We start from the raw sequence: 20,347 nt of genomic DNA on the forward strand, positions 1-20,347 counted from the left end.
ACCCACTGTACGTACAATGGACATGTATGTATGTACAGTGGTTATGTACGTACGTAGGAAAAATGTTGTTAATGCGTATTTATTCATACATATTCATAACGCCACACGTGCTTAACTAAAAATTAGCAAAACTCACAAAGATTACCATTACGCGAAGATAACAATTGCGCTGTCGCATCACTATTAAACAATTCATTATTAAACAATATCTACAAGATACGAGGTACTTAGACGTCAAAAAACGAAACACTGGTACACAAACCTACTTGATTGTTTCTACCCTTTTTTGATATCTTAAGCTTCTACGAAATTTCAAGCACTTGAAATACGCAAGGCGAATTGCTACTTTAATTGTATTATGAATAATTTGCCTGAGTTCAAGCGCAAACGCAGGTAAACTCATAGCTATTGCGATACTCCAAACTATGAAAAACGTTGAAAAAGCGCCAGCCAATCCAACCTCGCCTGACTCAACGGCCTTAATTTTTCTCTCATAATCTGGGATGGCCGGTTTCCGAAACAAATTCATTCGACTGCTCAATTCCTCCTCGATGCGACTATTAATTCCAGTCTCAACTAGACCTTTGTAGTAATGTGGTAGCCTTGAATTTCCCGTAAATCTAAATACTACTCCATACATTGATTCCTGTAAAACCTCTTTTCCTTTGTGAAAATTATTCCACGGGTAATTCTTCGAAAGAAACTTGAATTCTGCTTCAGTATAATCAGAACGAGCAATGAAAACAGCTTTTCCACAGTCAACAATATCCATTTCAATATGTCGACGCAAGTCATTTACATCTAAGTTTGGCGTGGAATTAAAGTTTCTAGGGAGGTATGGATGAATTGGCAGAAATAGACTTGCTACGAGGTTAAACTGCTTTCTAAGGTGCAAAGTCTCAAGCCAGTTTACATTAATGTCACTATATGTGTTTACCGCATCGTAAAGATAGCCAAGGAACTCGGGGTAGTCACTCAATTTTGTAAAGGGTGTCATTGGAGGGACAGAATAAAGTTTAAAGCAGTTGAGATCTTGGCTCGGATTTCCTTGAGTCAAAACATATGTGCGAAGCCAACGGAAATGCCATAAAAGTTTTTTTGATATTCTGTTGCTGGCCACAGTATCAGGATTGCGGAAGCGGCGAATCTCGCTGGACAAGAAGTCTGTGTCATTAAGATACAATTTATTGCAAATGAGATCACTGAATGTCTTAGGAATGAAAGTGTGAAGGGGAGCATTCAATTCAGTGATCATTAAACCGTTGTAACAGTTGGTATCAATTGATGTGCTAGGAGAGAAAATTGCTCTCCATTGCGAATCCTATTATTTCTTGTCACAATTGATAGATCGGAGTTTGCCAAATCCTGAAACATTTCCGGAACGCGAGGAGTACTTGGTGCGGACAGAATTGAAAATATTGATCCTGTGTACAGGTTATCCGTTGTGAGAGAACATCCACAAAGCAGCCATACCGTGATGATACACACACCAGCTCGTTTACTTTTGAAATTGCTTAACCAGTAACCCCCTGTCTGACGAAGGAGGTTGGTGTTGACACTGATGAGATTCCATGCAGCGAGTGTCAGAATCCCTGGTGAAATTGTTGTATCATGGGAAAGCGGTATTATTAATGCAATTATGACACTGAAAACAAGTAAAGCACACCAAACCTCACTTTCAAATGGGGTAAGGAAGGCATCCATGCTATTGAAAGTCGTCGGATATTGCCTTACGATGAACTTGACCACATGAAACGAAAGCGAAAAGGGGAAACGATCCCTTTCTAAAACTCTATAGACACGCGGATAATTTAGCACGTCGGAATACTCATGCTTGAATAGTGCATTATGCCACTCTAGGGTGAAGTTGAAGTGGTCAGAGGCTAATTTAATTCGACACTCCTTAGCCACCGTTAATTTTCTGGTCCAAGAGGAATCCAAATCACAGTGAAGGCTCCTGTCCTTCAACAAGTAATTAGGATATACTGACACGCCCACCAGGTTTTTGTTGGCAGCTAACCACTCTTCATCAAGCGATTTAACACTGGTTATGAGCCGTTTTCGCGGTGACGAAGTGCTGCATGGTATACACGGGACGAATATGCAGTTAGGATAGTTGAGATTGAATAAAAATAACTTTGTGGCTCCCATATAGTGCCCTGCGAAAGGTTTGAAATCCTGCCGGCCCAATGGATGAGGAATATGCTCAAATAGGAAGGTAGGATTCCATTTCATAATTGCAACATGGTGCATGTTGTTAACAATTCTTTCGTACCGGTACTCCATATCATGGAAAGGGTGTAGTATGAGGAATGATTCATAACCGGAATGCCCTCTCGGGGCTGAAACACGGAGATTAGAAATGTTGTGGTTGTAATAACCAACCCAAAATGCATAGATCATGGTGGGACAGTTTGCTTGGTTGCTGCGTAGATAGCTGAAATATATGGGTTCACTAATGTCGGAACTGCGGCGTACTTTAGTTGCTGCTACCACGAGGTATAAATCGTTTTGAGATGAAGGTAAGGAGAAAAGGTTAAACAATTTACTGGCATCCACGAAATTTGAGATTAGGAGAATTGTGATCAGTCCTATTAGTTGGGCCATAATGTATGCTACGTATTTATTATGGATTATCTAAACTTACAGTATTTTTGGTTTAAAACTCCGATCTTGAAAAATGAACGTGAAGTAAATATTTATTAAAGTAGATTTCACACTCTAATATGGCTTGCTGCTTCTTCCGTTTGCCAACAAACTCTTGAGCTGGGGGAGGCCCTTTTATTATTTAACAACCAATGAAGATTTTACAGTGATAAAATCCCCAAAAATTCCAGGATACAACCCCTAATTGAAACCCACTAAATATTGTGTGTCGTTATTTTTAAAATCAAAACCTTAGCTTTTTCAGAACCCAAGTTGGCTTGGTAGACGTAATTCCAAATAATGGTGTCCGAGGTGTGGCCACTGGAGGACCTTACCTTACGCCGTTACAAAAGCCCAGCCAGATGCATAAAACACAAGCATGCAAAGGTACATATCTAAATTTACAAAAATAAAACAGGAAAGTAAGATAGAAGATAATGCTTCAGATATGTCTACAGGGTTATTTTCTATATTGTTATTTTAGCATTTAAGTTCTTGTAAATAAATAAATGACTTCAACACACGCAACACTTCGTGAATTTCATTAGCATAAATGTCGAAAGTGCGCTGATATTTGTTTGATAGAGAAATAAATGGATTCTTGGCACGAAATGTGACGCTTAAAAATAAATAGCTGGTATCTACAGGTACTCCTCATCCCCTATTCTTTAAAATTCTTTCTGCATTTATGCTAATGAAATTCTCCAAGTGTTGCGTGCGTAAGTCCACTTATTTATTTACAAGAAAGTAAGTAGGTACATATGTAAGGGGCCTGGTGGGCGGAGGCAATTGGTACTGAAAATGAATCTAATTCCATCCTTTGTGCAAAAGTTTGAAAACAACAGAAAATTATCAAAGTTGAGCTTCAGGTTAAGTGATTTGTCGATATTGAGCATGCTATCCTAAATATACAGAAGTTGCTTATCTCCATTATAAAGTCTCAGTCTGTGACACACGCCAATAGTACTTTTTGCGTGGAGGGTACATTTTCTGAAAGACAGATGAAAAATCGGATGAGAACTTGGTTGGGAAATTAATACTTATAAATTTAATTTTGAACGAAATGTGAAAACAAATGACCTGGCGAAGAGAAGCGCAGGAGAAAATCGGAAAGTGGAGTCGTGAGCTCCATATAGTTTCGCATGGTGAAAATGCGCATTTTTACCAACTTAAGACCTTCGCCATTTCGCGAATTCTGCAGAAGAGCTCAGGTTTAACACCAAATGTTGTTTGTGTTTAGTTCCTTGATATTTAAGTGCTAGTTAGAAGAAGATCTGTGAGAAACATATCTGACATGTGCATTGTAAGTAATACCTGAATAAACCGTAGTAACGTTAGAAGTAGCTCACCCTGTAATATTAATTAGGATAAACATATAAGTCTGCCCCAATGGTGCCGAATAAGCGCACGAAATAACTATGACTTAGACCGAAAGTTGCACCAAAGGTGCTGAATGAGCCTTAAAAAAAGTGCACAATTGTTGTACAATATCTCACCAGAATACTCCGACAGAGATCTGTAATCCATATTATAATCTGGAAATGTTTGTTGGCAACGGAAGTGAAAGTAAATGTTCCGCAACGGAAGTGAAAGTAGAGAAAGTTAACGTTGACTTAGGTGACTCATCGCCTGTGACGTCACCGATGTAAAAATCTGAATGTTTTTACTCATTTCTCGGCTCTGGGGATGTATTTTTAAATTCCATCGGGTCATTTTGTAGAGCAGGTCAGGACCAATTTATTGAAAATATGCACTCTAGATTTTGACAAGTTTTGACGGAGGAGAACCAAAAAGAGTGAAGGCCTTGAGAAAAATTGGTTCTCCTCCTTCAAAACTTGCCAAAATCTAGAGTGCATATTTTTAATAAATTGGTACTGACCTGCTCTACAAAATGACCCGATGGAATTTAAAAATACGTTCTCAGAGCCGAGAAATGAGTAAAAATGTGCAGATTTTTACATCTGTGACGTCACAAGCGATGAGTCACCTAAGTCAACGTTAAGTTTCTAATGGCGCGAAACAGACATTTCCGGCTAATAATATATGTACAAAGCAAAATTCATTCTGTGGAATTATGAACAATCCCACTCAATTTTCATGATAATCAAATACATAAGCTCTCGCCCGGCGGAAGATGGGCTTATATGCTAGTCTATATTAAGCTGGAAATGTCTATCGGCAATGGAAGTGGGAGAAAGTATTCCGCAACGGAAGTGAATTTCGAATCCTGGGGTGGTTAGCTTGGGACATTTAACAATGGGACGTAAAACACTAAATTTATTTTAGTTTTCGCGCTATTAGAAAATTGACTTCCTTCCTTTGTCATTAGCAGCTTATACTTCTCGCTCGCCCGGGGGGAGAGGGCTTCTACGCTAAATATGTGCCAATTTATTTGCGACGGTGTTAATGTTCTATTGATCTTTTGGTTTGGACACGATTTGGACAGGGCGATTTTTATTGTATTCCTGGTGCATTTACTCCCCGTGTTCGTGAAATACAATGTTAACTCCAAAATTCTAACAGAGAACCAAATTATCAAGATTTCAGAGGTTTCTAAATAAATTGGAAAACTGAATTTCGAGACAACTCAAACAAGCTGTCTAGGTATAAGGTTCAAGAATCCAAAACACTTGCAATTTTGAAGAACCCACGAGTTTTTTTGTTGAGAACTTTCTCTTACAACTCTCATAGAAGGCCGATATGACAATAAAATGACTAAACTGATTAAACTGACACCAAAACAATGGTGTCAACCAACAACCTTTTGCGTCTAGTGTGACTTATTAAAAAGTATTCTGAAAGTTTACATCAAAAATAGTCTTTGGACGTCTTTGTAGAATCCTATAATTCTTACTTAATACCATGTCAATGGTGTCACAATATCTTGTTATTTTATTTTAAAATTTGAATACATATTTAATTGTAAAACACGAGCCTTAACTATCTAATAATTCTTTCTTCCTTGATACACATCGGAAACAATAGCTAAATATAGGTATTGCAGTATTAGATACAATTTTTCTAAACTTCTGATGTTTAAATACAATTAAGCGATACATGTTTCCAATTAACAGACCAATCCGCCGTCTGAATTCCATAATAAACACAGGAATAGTTACACTAATCAGACCACCCACTAAAATAAACACTGTTGGCCACGTTCCACTAAGGGTAGCAATATCTGTCGGACTGAAATCCTTGCTTTTTCGCATTATAACCGCTGGGGTGCGATTAAAGTTTTTCGTACTTAAATCCCGCCCTTCAGTCCATGTCCAAACCCCTGCCTCTGTTAAAGTTTTGAAGCTTTTGACAAGACGCGACCTCCACGCGTATCGGAACGAGATACCACTTGGATAACTTTGCACTGTCTTTGTGCCCATAAAAAACTTTATATTTGGATATTTTTGTGCTAAAAACTCGTACTCCATTTTGAGTTCTGATGATTTTCCTATGAACACTGTCTTCCCGCATTGTACAACTTCTCGTTCAATTTTTTCCTGCAAAGATGAATATGTGAAGGTCTCGCCCAAATAGCTGAATTCTCTCGGATAAAAAGCATGCCGAGGGGAAAATAGGTTCAAACACCTAGACGCAGGGTGGTTACTAAACACATTGACTCCGGAGTTAGCCAAACTAGGAGCCAAGTTTAGTAAAGCAGTCAAAAATTCGGGCAGAACTTTCCCTTGGATTGGATCGAATGATGATAGAAGTCGGTAACACTCACTATCCACATTCGTATTATCAATGTCATGGGTTGAAACTCCCAACGACTTAAACTGCACTAATCGAGAAAGGCGCATCACCTCTAACGAGAATGACAAATGCTCCAAATACCTAGCCCTCAAATCAGACTTAGTTTTTTGCTGGCCGATTTACGCTGGTTAAATTTGTTTGTGTTTGCGACTTTATTTTTGCACTCTAGTTGGTCAAAAGATTCTGGATGAATTTGTCTCCTTGGTGAGTTTAAATGTGAGATCATAATTCCGTTGTACCCATTTGTCAGCACTACCGACATCATGCTCCATATCCCAAGCAAGATACGGAAAAAGGTGTGCTTTTCAATCCGACTGGGCATGAAGCCTTCCTCTTCAAATAGCGATGCCAGCACATACATCCAGGAGGAGAAGGGTTGCATCTTGAATGGAAGGATGTGCTGACCCACTGTTGTCAAAGTGATAATTGTAAGAACGGCTGTCCCCAAGGCGAGCCAAAGTCCTGGTTGGAATGGAGTTAAATAAAAGTCTAAAGTAAGATAGGGTTCGGTGTAACATGTCAAACACTGATATCCAGCAAAATCGGTTTGGATTATTGTAACGTCAAGATCTTCAGGGGATGTTCAGCGTTAAATTTTAGCTGAACATGTCTACTACTTCTAAATAAGCATCGTGGATACTTTGCAAGACTAACGTTAGCTGTAGAGAAAATTTGCAAAGCTAACTGCTTTATAAATGGACCAACTAGGTTTTTCTGAATAGCGGGTAAAAGAATCTCGAACTTCTCAAAATTTGGGACACACCATTCCTCCCACTGCGATGTCTCTTTGTCAACTAAGGACGCATAATTTCTTTCAATAAGATTTATTTCAGATATGCATCTCATTGGCCCCAATGAGACTCCCGTCACCTTTACTAATTGGGGGAAACATACATCGAAACTTTTATCTTGCGAAGAAACAATTACCGCGAAATGGTAAAACATTGGCTGTTGAAATTTGATCCTCATTAATTCTGGTAAGTCTGACCTATTTATGACTACTGTAATAATTGCGTTGGTATTTGGTATTTTTTTCTTTTCTCGAAATGTGGTACAGTAAAGATTATAGTTTAATGCAATTTTAACCCAGTGATTTACAAGATCATAGAATGGACGGCGAGAGTTTTTAGTTATATCGCCCAAAAAGATAAAACCCAGCCGACAAGGAGAAGCACGAGCTTTAAGGATGTCAAGGGCAGAAAGCCTATATAATTCCGAGCCGACAGATAATCTTCGAGATTCGTACTCCGTCCTTGATATCGTGGTGGTTGCCATGTATAAATCACTGAACGACAATTGGTTTCGGTAATCCGTCGAATGTATAATTTGTAAGTCGCATCCACTTCAATTACTGAGCAAATCGCGATAACTTGATTGTGTGATCGGATGAAGGACATGACCAAGTTGGACTAAAATAAAGGTTAACCATGGGTGGAGAGAGAATAAGTTTTTTGGAAACATTTTATGTCTTAAAGTAAAAAATCAAAATGCCTGATGAAAAATATAAAAAGTACACAGGAATGTATGATTGTGATATTTTGTCTTGTAAAACTTTTATAATCTATTTTCCGTTAATCTGGAGTTACTTCGTTGCATAAAATAACAATTGTACGATTCTTACAAATAAGAAATAATTAAAGGAATTGCTTAAAAATTATCTATCTATTATTATAAAGATAACGTCATGGGAAAAGAGTGCTAGAATAATTCATATGTATATTTAGGAGAAAGCTATACTTAAATAATTTAATCCTTCTCTGCTTTTTGCTTCAAGTTGGAACACAATTTTATAGTTGCTAGCCGAAACAGGCACGACTTGGGTGGTAATTAATTAAAGTGCGAACTTTTGAATAATTCTTGTGGTTGTTTGAAACATTTAATTTTGTTAATTCATTTTCTATTGAAGTACAATTTCATTATGCATGTACTTATGTAACATCTACAACACGCAGTAAACAAGTTTCGTGGTCATGAAATACAAAAGCGAATCTCGTACACTTATCCTCAAGTTGATATAGATACTTATACATATCTACATATGTATATGTAGTGTACATGAATTATCTGGCCACCACAAAACATGGGCCCACCCGACATCGGAAGTTGCTGAAACTTTTGTTTTGATTATGTTCCCGGTGCTATTTTTCTGATATTGTCCCAAAACGTTTACCTTCATTTGTGGAAAGAAATTGTAAAAAAATAACTTGAGATGACATGGGGGTTGTTGTTCACTAATGTGGTGCTCCAAACTATCCAAAGGGCATCGAGATCTGTGTTTGGCAAGTAGTGAGGTTCCCCTCCTTAGTTTTTATCTAAGTTGTCCATAGCTCAGATCGTGGCAGTAATACCTGAACCCGGCAAGTCCGTCAAGATTGGATTTCTTTTCATCCCTGAAGAAGATCATATGTCTGTCTGTGTCTCAGGAAGAACGTTATCGAGCAAAATCAGGTCTCGCCAGCTTATACGTATTGGCTGGTGCTGGATGACCAACCTATTTGCACCACTGAAGGCAAAGAAAGTTCCATAAAACGCATCGAAATGTGCTAAAGGAAAGTTTGTCATTGAAAATTTGCACTATATCTCGGGTTAATGTCTATTGGCCGCTAGCAAACTTCACAATTTACCGTTTGTCACTTCCAGGTGTGGTTTCTGGACACGTACCAATTTTTCTGGTCCCCTAATTTGCGCCTTGTTTGATATATATAATCATGAATTGCCGTTTTAGATTGGGAAAAAAGTCTTCAAATCTCTCTTCCGGTTTTTTCCTGGACGTCAAGTTCCATAAATGATTTCACCTTTCCATCGTGGAATTGATTTAGTTTGACCGTCTGAACTAATGCAGGAATGAGTGAGAATTAAAATTCTAAGGTGGTCTCATCATTTTGGCTCAACTATGTCATATCCTCTGTAATTCCCAATTTATTCAGCCCGAACTTACCACCAGAACTGGTAATGACGTCACTTATCACCATGCATAATATCATTCGACCAGGAACTGAGCTCCTTAAAAAAATCATACTGTTCTTAAGATTAAAAATCATACCCTCAGTAAAATCAATTCAGCAGCTGTTACTTCAAATAATTAGGTAATTGCATGCTGCATATGATATGCAAGGATGGGTCACGTACAAGAAGTAAAATTAAAATATTAAACGATTTTAGTCTTCTAACTTATTGCTTCCTCGGTTGATTTATTGCTTTCTCGGTTGTACTTTTCGAGTCGAAAGTTGAAAAATATGGAGATTAAAGTTTGAAAATTATTCGAATTTATTTCATCCTAATTCTAACCATCATTTCGTTAACGTTCGCATCCGTCCCGTTCCTTTGATTGGTGCTACCAAACGTTGTCCCCCAAATTCTCAATTCTTTGAAAAAGCTTTTGAAATTTACAAGAGGTAAGTGTTTAAAGGTTTAGGTTTAGATTTAGGTTTTTTTTTATTAGGTATCCATAGTTGGGGTTATAAAAATATACATTTAAAAGCTTTAAAAGTAGGAAAATATTATGAAAAATCCAATTATCTCGAAATTTGAATTTCAAAATTTTTTGCCAGTTTTTGAAATTCATTAAAATTATAAACTCTTTCAAATTTTTAATTGTTCAAAAAATAATGCAATTTGATTTTTAACTAGTCAAGTAAGTCATTCTGAAGAGACAAGTTTTCGAATTTTTGGATTCGCGCTAAAATTCGAAAATTTAAAGAATTTTTGAAAACCGAGATTTTGGCTGGAAAACAGTTTAAAATTCGCGCCTCGCGCTCAAATTAGCGCACTAGGAAAAATGCAAAAATACGGGTATGCTTATTTTTTGTGGTGAACAAAATAAAATTGGTCCCATTGAGATCTGAGTTGTACACGTAAAAGACTTGCATTGTAAGTATTAGTTTGAAAATCGAACAACTCGCATTAGAAAAAACACAAAGCCTCGTGCCTCACTTCTGGTTATTTTCGAGTGTGGAACATTAAAAAATTACTCCAGTCGAAATCAGAATAAACCAATTCATATTTTTAGTACCTTATGTGCTTATATTTTGTTGAAATGTGTGCGGCATGTTGCAAGGTTCATATTGCGTCGGAAAAGTTATGAACCGGTATGTAACATACTTAATGCAAAACGAACAAAATGGATGTTACCTAAACAAAATAATTATTATAAATCCCTATGTTTTATATATTCACTGCAGAATAACGAAATTCCATTCCTGGAAGGTTTTATTAAAAAATGCATGACTTTTTACAGATATCCAACCTGAACCGCGCTTAATTTGAGAGGTTACTTCTGTCCAAAAAACATAATCGGCGAGAAAAGTATGCATTTTCACCCTGTTAGTGCATGGAATGCCCTCCCGATAAAGATAATATAAGAAATTGTACGGATAGGAAGATGTTCAGAGCTAAACTAAGAAACCACATTTTAATCAAACGACACGATTACATTTCAACTATACTCGTTGTACATAATTGCAAAACCTATACATAAATGTATGACACTAAAGTGTAATAAGTTTCTGATTATATCTAACTTATTCAATTATTTGACAAATTTACACCAAACTCACGTGCTGTGAAATTCAAATATGTCAGGCATAACGAACATTGTAAAGAAACAAGCTTGCTCCATAAATAACAATAATGAGGGTATTCGTTATTTCTTCGTATCCATCGTATCGTAAAATAGTTTACGAAGATAAAACAAGGGGTCAGGTTTCGTAAAAATCGTAAGCGTAGTAACGTGATTTTCGATGACAAAATCTTACGACGCTTAAAAAATCTCGTAAGCTTCGTAAGTTATTTTACGATACGAAGAATACTAAGGATACGAAGAAATAATGAATACCCTCAATATATTTAATAGGTCCTTAATACAAATTATAGAATTCAAATGGTAATTATAAAATTTGGCCTGGCCTTAAGAAATTCCCAGGGACGGAACAGGCTAGTTTAGGCACTGAAATACTTCCCAATAAAATAAAATAATGCACTCAGGACATAACCCAATGAACATATTTACATAATGCGTTCCGTCCACAAAATATTAATCCGCAATTTCTTTATGAGTTTTGTTCTTGTGTGATTCCAGCCTTCTCTGGGATACGAATCCTATCGAACATTCGTCACATTTGAACTTCATCTTCTTTTGCCTGAATTTATCATATTGTTTTCTTCGTTTTTCCATCATTTCCTTCTTCGCCTCCTCGTCATCTGCGCAAACCAGGGTGGAGTGAAGTTTCAAGTTCCATCCTTGTCGAAACCGCTTGCCACACTTGGGACAGAGATGAGGCTTGGGTTCCTTATGCAAAAATTAGTGCAGGTCCAGGGCGGCTTGGGTGGTAAATTTGTTTGTACAAAAGTTGCAGTCCAATATTTTATGGGAATGGAGATGGTGGGATAGTCGAAGAAGCTGGTTGCGAAATATGTCCCCACAGAAGAAGTAACGAGCTCGCGAATTTTCGGTCTGAAATATTTTAAATTTTGTATGAAGTGGGGTTTTATATATCTCGAGTATGTAAATTATGTACATCTAGCAGAATCTGGGTGATATGAATCACTTGGCGAGACTTAATAAAATTTATTGATACATATCAAACATCTCAATCGTGCCTTGGTGAGAAATATGAAAAATACTGAAGTACTCTAAATCCACGCAAGATTGAACTTTTACAGAAATTGAGAAGTCTGAGAAACTACGCCCCTGCCAGTCTCACAGTTCCCTGTCAATATGATTTGAGGGAATTTGAGACTGACAGGGGCGTTGTTTCTCAATTTCTGTCAAAGTTCAATCTTGCGTGGATTTAGAGTATTAAACCTCATTATTTAAGTATACCTAAGATATACTTGTGGTGCATAACGACGTCCGCTAGAAGGCGCTACAACACGTTTCAGAAATCTGTTAATTTCTCAAATCTCACTATTGCTCATTATATCTCACGTTCCAAGGCGCCAGTCGAGTCCTAGGTCCTAACCCTGGACTCGACGGGCACCTTAGAAGGTTTCCTTGTGAGATTAAGATTTCTACATCCCTGAGCAGAATGTACTCTTTGAAAACTTCATTACAAACGCAGTCTCACAATTAAGCGTATTTGATAAGATAAGAACCCAACTTACAATTTTATCCGAATTGCACGCCTCCAAATGCTTTATCCATTCTTCTTCGGTACTAAATTCCACCTCCGAACAACCATACGGACAAAACCGCTTATCTTGAAAATGTTGGAGTTCTATGTGTCGTTTGAGGTCAGCTTTTGTTGTCCTGCTTTCCAGGCAAACTTCACACTTGAACCGTTCCCTTTTCAACTTTGGATCGATGCTATTATTTTTTGCTTCAGATTTCCCATTCTTCGCTCCGTGACATTTTCTCATATGAATTCTCAAGCCAGAATTATAAGTATATTCCTTATCGCAAAGTTTGCACTTGGAGCGAAATCCTTTGTGGAATGATTTCACGTGTTTCTGCCTACTGCGAAAGTCTGTGAATCTTTTTGTGCATAACTTGCAACCATAAGCTTTCTCTTCGTTAGGAATGAATCTAAATATTATAAAAGTAAATGTAATTATTATTGCTGCGATTAGTTATCTACTTCGGAGGGAATGCTTCGTCAATTCATCTAAAGTCTCGCAATGTTTCGCACATGTTCCGCAAACGAAAGCTCGATCATGAACATCTCTAATGTGTCTTTCAAGTTTTGTATCCGAGGGGTATTTTTACCGCACTTGTCGCACTGGAATTTCCTAAATACAGGGTGGTTTAAATGTCAGGTTACAATGGAAAAATTTTCAATGGGAAACATTCGTAAATTTCCATTAGTTACGGATTTGGGATTGAGATTTTAATTAATTTTTATCAAAACTTATGGAACACTGCACTATAAGAAACCCGGTAAGTAAGTTATTACCAGACGGAGTATCTATGTGACTCTACCGCATGGTGATTAATTTATTATTGCGTGGTAGAAATTTAGTTACCGACTGGTAATATTTTCAAATTTCGAGACCGGGGTTATCACCGGTTTGGTAACAAAATGTCTACCACTCACTAATAAGTTAATTATAATGCGGTAGAGTAACATAGATACTCCGTCTGGTAATAACTTACTTACCGGGTTTCTTAGAGTGTGATGACAAAATTCGTAAAATATTGAATTTCAGAGCCAAAATTCCCGTAACTTGTGGAGATTTGCGAATTTTTCCCATTGAAAAATTTCCCATTGCAACCTGACACTTAAACCACCCTGTATGAACTAATGAAATATTAAAAAATTGCGACATTTAAACTGCGCATATAAAGTCTTGATACCCTGAAAGAATTCCGGTGTCTCAAAAATTAAAATCTCAAGGAGGTCATGGGCTTCGACCTTTTTTTTAAATTTAAATAATTTGCAATTCTTTCTGGACTAGTGTTCAGTCAGCAAAATGTTGAAGTATTGAATCCATTAGTTTCTGAGTTATTGGAATTTTTTAAGGGAAACAAGACTTTGTGTGCACACTATGTAGGACATACATTGTTGTTTCCAGCTTTTCAACCGCATCATCTCCCGCTGCGATGGCATGCAGACGTGTTTGCAAATGGATTTTGTAGGCACGTGTCCTTGAGAACGACTTGTCACAAATCTGACAGAATTTTTCGTTTACGAAATGCACCGATTTCTTGTGTTGTCGAAGTTGCGGGAAATCCGTAAATTCTTGGTCAGGACATTGGTCGCATGTAAAAATTATGCTCCCTTGTGAATCCACTCTGAATTTCAAAAATATATAATTTCATAAATGTTGCCATAAGGGTTTTTAATTAAACTAATTTCACCGAGCTTTCTAATTCATTGGCAAATCTAATTAGTTACTAGATTAAATATTTAAAGCATGACATTTAATTAATATTTAGCATCGCGGAACCTAATTCAAGTTACTAATTAATTAGTTAACAAGAATCCTAAGTAAGGAATTACAGTTCTATGTAATTAGCAAAGAATTGTCAATTACTTGATCATTGTGTTAATACATAATGAAGTTAGTTAATTAATATAGTCGACGACTTCAGCCAAATTAATAGTTATTTAAGAAAAAAATGTTTCTTTCGGCTTTCCAATTACTAACTAATTGCAGTTAAAATTATCAGTTACATTTAGAAAAAGTGACTAATTAGAAAGCTCTGATTATGAAAGTAACAATTTTCATACATTTGATCCTTGATTGCCGAGCGATGTCGATAACTTTGCGAATGCATGACTTCTTGTGAACACGGGTATCTCGCAGAACAAATTTCGCAATGTTTTATCGATCTAAAAATACATGGAGAAATATTTAGTTAACAAAAACACAGTGGTTTCACATATTTGGAGGTCAACGCTACCGATCATACATTTTTGTTTGACCCTCCGTACGACGACAAGCTTTTTTCCTAAAGCTTAGTTTTGCTGAAGGGGCCTCCTCATATTCTTCTGATAGCTCCTGATCTGATAAACTATTAATAAATAGAATAAATTGTTATGCACATATTTTTGCATAAGTATTTTTGTTGATTGCACGTACCCAGAATTATTACTTGAATCGGATTCCGTCTCATGTGTAATTATTTTTGTTTTGTTAAGTTCATGCTTTGCTATTTTGTTGATCAATTGTTCTGCCCGGAGTCGACTTTGGTGTGACCGTTTCAAGACTGGTTCTTCTAAGGAATGTACTAATTCATCCGCAGGTCTTCTATAATGCCCAAAAAGAAAGATATAGTATTAGCTTAATCGTGCATAAAAAGAAACATGTCGTTGATAATTATAAAAATTCCAGTCTCTGCTTAATTTTAAAATGTGTTAAGTGCAATCTCTTATTAATTCTGGCCAAACTGCATAATAAAAAATACGTGATATTTGAATGTATGTATGAACAATATTGCAGTAGAGAAGTAGTCATGGAGAAATATTATACCAGGTGGAGGCCAATTGGTATATTTCTCCATAACTACTTGTCCTTTAAATTTTAAAAATTAATTTTTTTTTAAATTTTACATATCATGTAAAATTTTATAATATTGCAATTGCACTTGTGCGTTTTCCTTAATGGGGGAAATACCTAACAACGAAAAAAAAAGTATTTGTGTATTACGCACATATGTAAGTAGGACTTTTCAAAATTAAGCGACTAATTCACTTAGGACTTTTCAGAATTAGTTCGTGTCTTCAATCTTGTATATACATATAAGTACACCTGCTTTTCTTCCTTCTTCCCGAAGTTTCACCCATCCATGGATTATTTTCGTGGCGACGTAGCTTCCAAAGTTTGTCGAACACGACGCCACAACCGTGACATTTTAAATTCAAGGAATCATTAGTTGCCTCGACATTATTAGACTGTAAATCAGTGTGGCTTAAAATTGATTTCAAATCGTCTTGATTCTCGTCATGTGGAAGCTCTGCAGCGAACATTTTTACATCCATGTCGTCCTCCATAGATTCGTCGTGGAATTCAACCTCCTCCAACTTAATTTCTTTAATTTCGAAACCACTAATGCCTTCCACTTCTGTAGCACATTTTTCGCCATCTGGTAAAGTTTCTCGTTCCAAATCCACAAATTCCTGCCTTCTTGTTCCACCACAAATTGATTTAAAGGACGCATTGTTATCCCCAGCTGCGGATTCATTTCCTGCGCTAATGTGTACAAATATTATTTTTCAAACATTTGCTTACTTTTGTTGACTAATGTTTTTTTACAATGCTTACTATTTTTGGCTTCATACAGCACCAGGGCATAAATTTAAACCCACTCGTATGCTGCGCGCCCCGATGGCTCAAGCTTATCAGTAGATTTTATTCAGCCGTCGGGTTTAGGTTTATGTTGTACAGAATTTAACTGGCTTTCCAACGGTACTACATTTGATTATGAAAAAACTAACGGGTATGCGTAATTAATCATACCAAAAAAAACACAAAAAAATTTAGCTGCAAAAGTTTAAACCCGCTCCTTATTAAAAATTACTTCGCAATGAAGGGGGGTTAAGGCAAGGGTTTAGCAATTATTTACATTCATCCTAGGTACTCTACTTGCAGAAAAAGCTAAGAAATGGGAAAAAATCAGGAGTTGATCATTGCGATAACAAATTATTTTTAAATCTCCACGAGCGAGACCTGGGGCACATAAAAATTAGTGCTACTACCAAATTTAACAAAAATTCAATTAAAAAAATGATTAGGAAATAGAACAATATAGCTACTGTACCAAATAAGCCTAAATCGGGACGGCCAGCAGTCAAATTTAAGCGAATTGACTTAAATATTGCTTCAAAGGAAATCCAAAATCGTGGGATGGCACTCCAAAATTTGACCTCCGACAGCAAGGGGAATTGTGAGATCCAAATTAGCCGATTAATTGTGAAGGGGAGACCCAATAAACAAAACTTCAGGCGATGATGAGCTCGAAAAAAAAATGTGCCTACCTGTGAAAAGCTTAACCCGAAGCCTGAAATGGGCCAATAAGCATTCTGAAATGTCTTTAACGTGGAAAATGAATGTATTGTCCGTTGCGTACAAGTCATTGCTGTTTAAGACCTTCCCCAGGTCTCCCCCAAACATAATTCACCCCTTTATTCACCAAAATATCAAGTTTTATTTTTGTCGACCATGATACCTTGATCCAGTTTTGGGTGGTTTATCCAGAATGCTTATTGGCCCATTTCGAGCTTCGGGTTAAGCTTTTCACAGGTAGGCACATTTTTTTTCGAGCTCATCATCGCCTGAAGTTTTGTTTATTGGGTCTCCCCTTCACAATTAATCGGCTAATTTGGATCTCACAATTCCCCTTGCTGTCGGAGGTCAAATTTTGGAGTGCCATCCCACGATTTTGGATTTCCTTTGAAGCAATATTTAAGTCAATTCGCTTAAATTTGACTGCTGGCCGTCCCGATTTAGGCTTATTTGGTACAGTAGCTATATTGTTCTCTTTCCTAATCATTGTTTTAATTGAATTTTTGTTAAATTTGGTAGTAGCACTAATTTTTATGTGCCCCAGGTCTCGCTCGTGGAGATTTCAAATAATTTGTTATCGCAATGATCAACTCCTGATTTTTTTCCATTTCTTAGCTTTTTCTGCAAGTAGAGTACCTAGGATGAATGTAAATAATTGCTAAACCCTTGCCTTAACCCCCCTTCATTGTGAAGTAATTTTTAATAAGGAGCGGGTTTAAACTTTTGCAGCTAAATTTTTTTGTGTTTTTTTTGGTATGATTAATTACGCATACCCGTTAGTTTTTTCATAATCAAATGTAGTACCGTTGGAAAGCCAGTTAAATTCTGTGCAACATAAACCTAAACCCGACGGCTGAATAAAATCTACTGATAAGCTTGAGCCATCGGGGCGCGCAGCATACGAGTGGGTTTAAATTTATGCCCTGGTGCTGTAACTTATTTTAATCACGGTTTTAAGGCAGGTAGTTATCCGTTCGAGTTGTTGCTTTAAGTCGACTACTTTTTTCAATGTGGCGGAACAAAATTCACAAATTGAGGCAGGATTGTCGTAAATGAATTTATCGAAGGAACTGACCGCGACGCTGTGAAATATTTCCACCTCTTTTTCACATAATGGACGAAGTATACCGGAAATGGAACAAATTGAACAATATGATAAGTCTTGAGCTTCATGGTTTTGAGAAATAGTACTGGGAGGAGGAACAACTGTTGATTTTTTCAACTTTTTCGTAAAAACGACACAAGAGAGTAAATCTTGTAGCAAATTTCCGGTACCTTTTCTAATATAATCGGTCATACTAAATAATTAGACAACTTTTATATATATGTAGCACTGGAACAATGCGAAATTAATGCTAGAACTAATAAATCCGTAGTAAAATGAGTATCAGATAAAATACATAATACGATTAATTCGTCTAAAAATAAGTGAACATGTGTTGATTTTGTGCTCACTTTTTTCTCTCACTCTTTGTCCAACCCGTTATTTGCATGAAGAAGCATAATAATATGTAAGCATTTGTTTTCTCACAATGTTGAAATCTCACATTTGACGCGTTATTATTTTTAATGGAATTGTTGAAGGATTTATGTATCCTAAATTTTGCAATACAAATTGTTTAACATACAGTAAATTATTTCGAGCTAAGCATAATTGAATTTACAATTTTGACGTAAAAGTTTGAATAGTTATGTTATGATATAATTTTTAATTATATAGTTTTTTAAACGGATATTAATTAGCAGACTATTTTTTAATGTATGGAAAATAATTTGGATGTGTAGAGAACATGTGCAACGACTCAAGTGTATTTTCCTATCAATTTGGCTCAATTACCATAATTGGTTTCTTACTGATGAATACAAAGCAATTCTATTACAAAATTTAAAACTCTATCCAGCGATGTGAAAATTAGGCCTTTATCCACGAAGAAAAAAGGACTCGCCAATTCCAGTTTAATTGGTCTGAGAGATCTACAAATTTTACGAAATGCAGTCTTTCTCCAGATCTGGGGTTTAGAGCGGGCCAATTTTTCCGTAAATGATGCCGAAACTTGGTACACCCAGGAGGGTTAAAATCCCCAGAAGTTTCTGATTCTACTTTTGTATTCTCAATTTTTTCCCCATTTTCTTGAACCACAGGGGCATCCACGGTTGGCGTTATCATTACCAACCAGACGAATGCCGACCATAAATAGATGAATAGCGACAGAATTATTATGCTCAGAGGGGTGATCACATTGAGCAGAAAACATACAAAAATTAGCGATAATGGGAGAAATTTTAACTCCATTTTTGGTTTGATGGCAAACAACGCTTCTAAAAATCGATGCGTTGGTTCAATCTCTTCAAAGAGTAGGAGACCAAAGCCAGGCAACATTCCGGTAAACATGGAAAAATTCCACATCGCGGGGACTAAGATGTGCAAAATTTTGTTGAGTTTGATGAGTTTGTGAGAAGTTGGAATGACATGGGTGAGGCGTCCTGTGTAAAAAAAAATTGAAATTGTAAATATTTTTTCGGTACTACGTGCATGACTCTATAGATATGAAATATGTGATAGTGTTATTATTGCTTTTCAAAAATAAGTTGCAACAAACTATTTTTTTTTCTAAGTTTTTACAAAATATCTCTTAGAAAATAATTAAGGTTAGCAGAAGGTGATTAATTATTCTGCAAAATGAATTACAAATTGTGCATTCTATGATTATTTCTACGGTATTTTGTGGGAAATTCGATGGTAAAAAGTGAATTTTTTCTGACATTTTCCTTCTGAAACTTTGGAATTTTCCCTATACCGACCAATGTTAAAAAGCTGTTTTTTCGTGTTTTTCGTCAAAAAACTCGAAAGTTGGAAATTGGTTGAAAAATTTAATTGGTGCTAGCAGATGGAATTATGTAATCAATATCGTACCGAAGGGAAATATTGTTTAAAAATCAGTAGTACGAAAGAGGTTAAGTGATATTTAGACTATATAAATTTTATGGATTATGTAGGTAGAATTACCTTAAAATTATCTAGACACATTTCATCATGGCGATACATATGATAAATAAATTGATCCTATAATTGCTTACTTTGCAACAAATCGTCCAAATCCAGCATTCCGTTGAACCATGAAATCATAGCGTCCCTCTTCAAAATGAAGAGGAAGGAGATAATTGTGGCAATCTGATTTATCCCGGAGTGTAAGATGTCCACCAATAAAAATAAAGTATTCCGATCTGACGAATTGGATTGTTTCAATTTAGGCAAAAGTAGAGAAATTTCGAGCAGGGTGTAAATTAAGAGCACCACGGCCCAAAAGTATGCCCCACAGAGTCGCCTTCGGTCTGCTCGTTGAAGTCGATTTTTTGCAAAATTCCAAGCGATCGGACTCGAAGAGATGATTTCGTTGACACGGATTCGCAGTCCGAACAACTTGATGGCAATTTTTGTAATCATTTTCAAATTGCGGAGGATATATTGGCTCGTCTGTGTTTCTGGGGATACTAATCGCGATTC

The 20,347-nt window shown here is 36.5% G+C and overlaps 1 protein-coding gene across 1 annotated transcript; it reads right to left on the minus strand.

Annotated features, from left to right (window-relative positions):
- Window positions 1-11,248: 11,248 nt before the first annotated feature.
- LOC118436943 (zinc finger protein OZF-like) lies at window positions 11,249-16,112 on the minus strand. The gene is made up of 7 exons (XM_035855656.1): window positions 15,589-16,112; window positions 14,920-15,087; window positions 14,750-14,851; window positions 14,568-14,669; window positions 13,895-14,128; window positions 12,502-13,125; window positions 11,249-11,851 (listed from the first exon to the last, which is right to left on the minus strand). Exons 1-6 carry the CDS (start codon window positions 15,828-15,830, stop codon window positions 13,002-13,004), a joined length of 972 nt encoding a protein of 323 aa, XP_035711549.1. The 5' UTR covers window positions 15,831-16,112; the 3' UTR covers window positions 11,249-11,851; window positions 12,502-13,001.
- Window positions 16,113-20,347: the final 4,235 nt, after the last annotated feature.

The sequence above is a fragment of the Folsomia candida genome, unplaced genomic scaffold (genome assembly GCF_002217175.1).
Source record: "Folsomia candida strain VU population unplaced genomic scaffold, ASM221717v1 Fcan01_Sc011, whole genome shotgun sequence".
Classification (NCBI taxonomy): Eukaryota; Metazoa; Arthropoda; class Collembola; order Entomobryomorpha; family Isotomidae; genus Folsomia; species Folsomia candida.

Bases quoted from the DNA above. Each gene is read 5' to 3' on its own strand.
- LOC118436943 (XM_035855656.1), bottom strand. From the start codon at position 15,830: ATGGAGGACGACATGGATGTAAAAATGTTCGCTGCAGAGCTTCCACAT. The intron at 14,670-14,749 runs GTATGATCGGTA...ATGTATTTTTAG, and splicing joins ACGGAGGGTCAAACAAAAAT to ATCGATAAAACATTGCGAAA. The intron at 13,126-13,894 runs GTATGTCCTACA...CCCTGTATTTAG, and splicing joins GAAAAGCTGGAAACAACAAT to GAAATTCCAGTGCGACAAGT.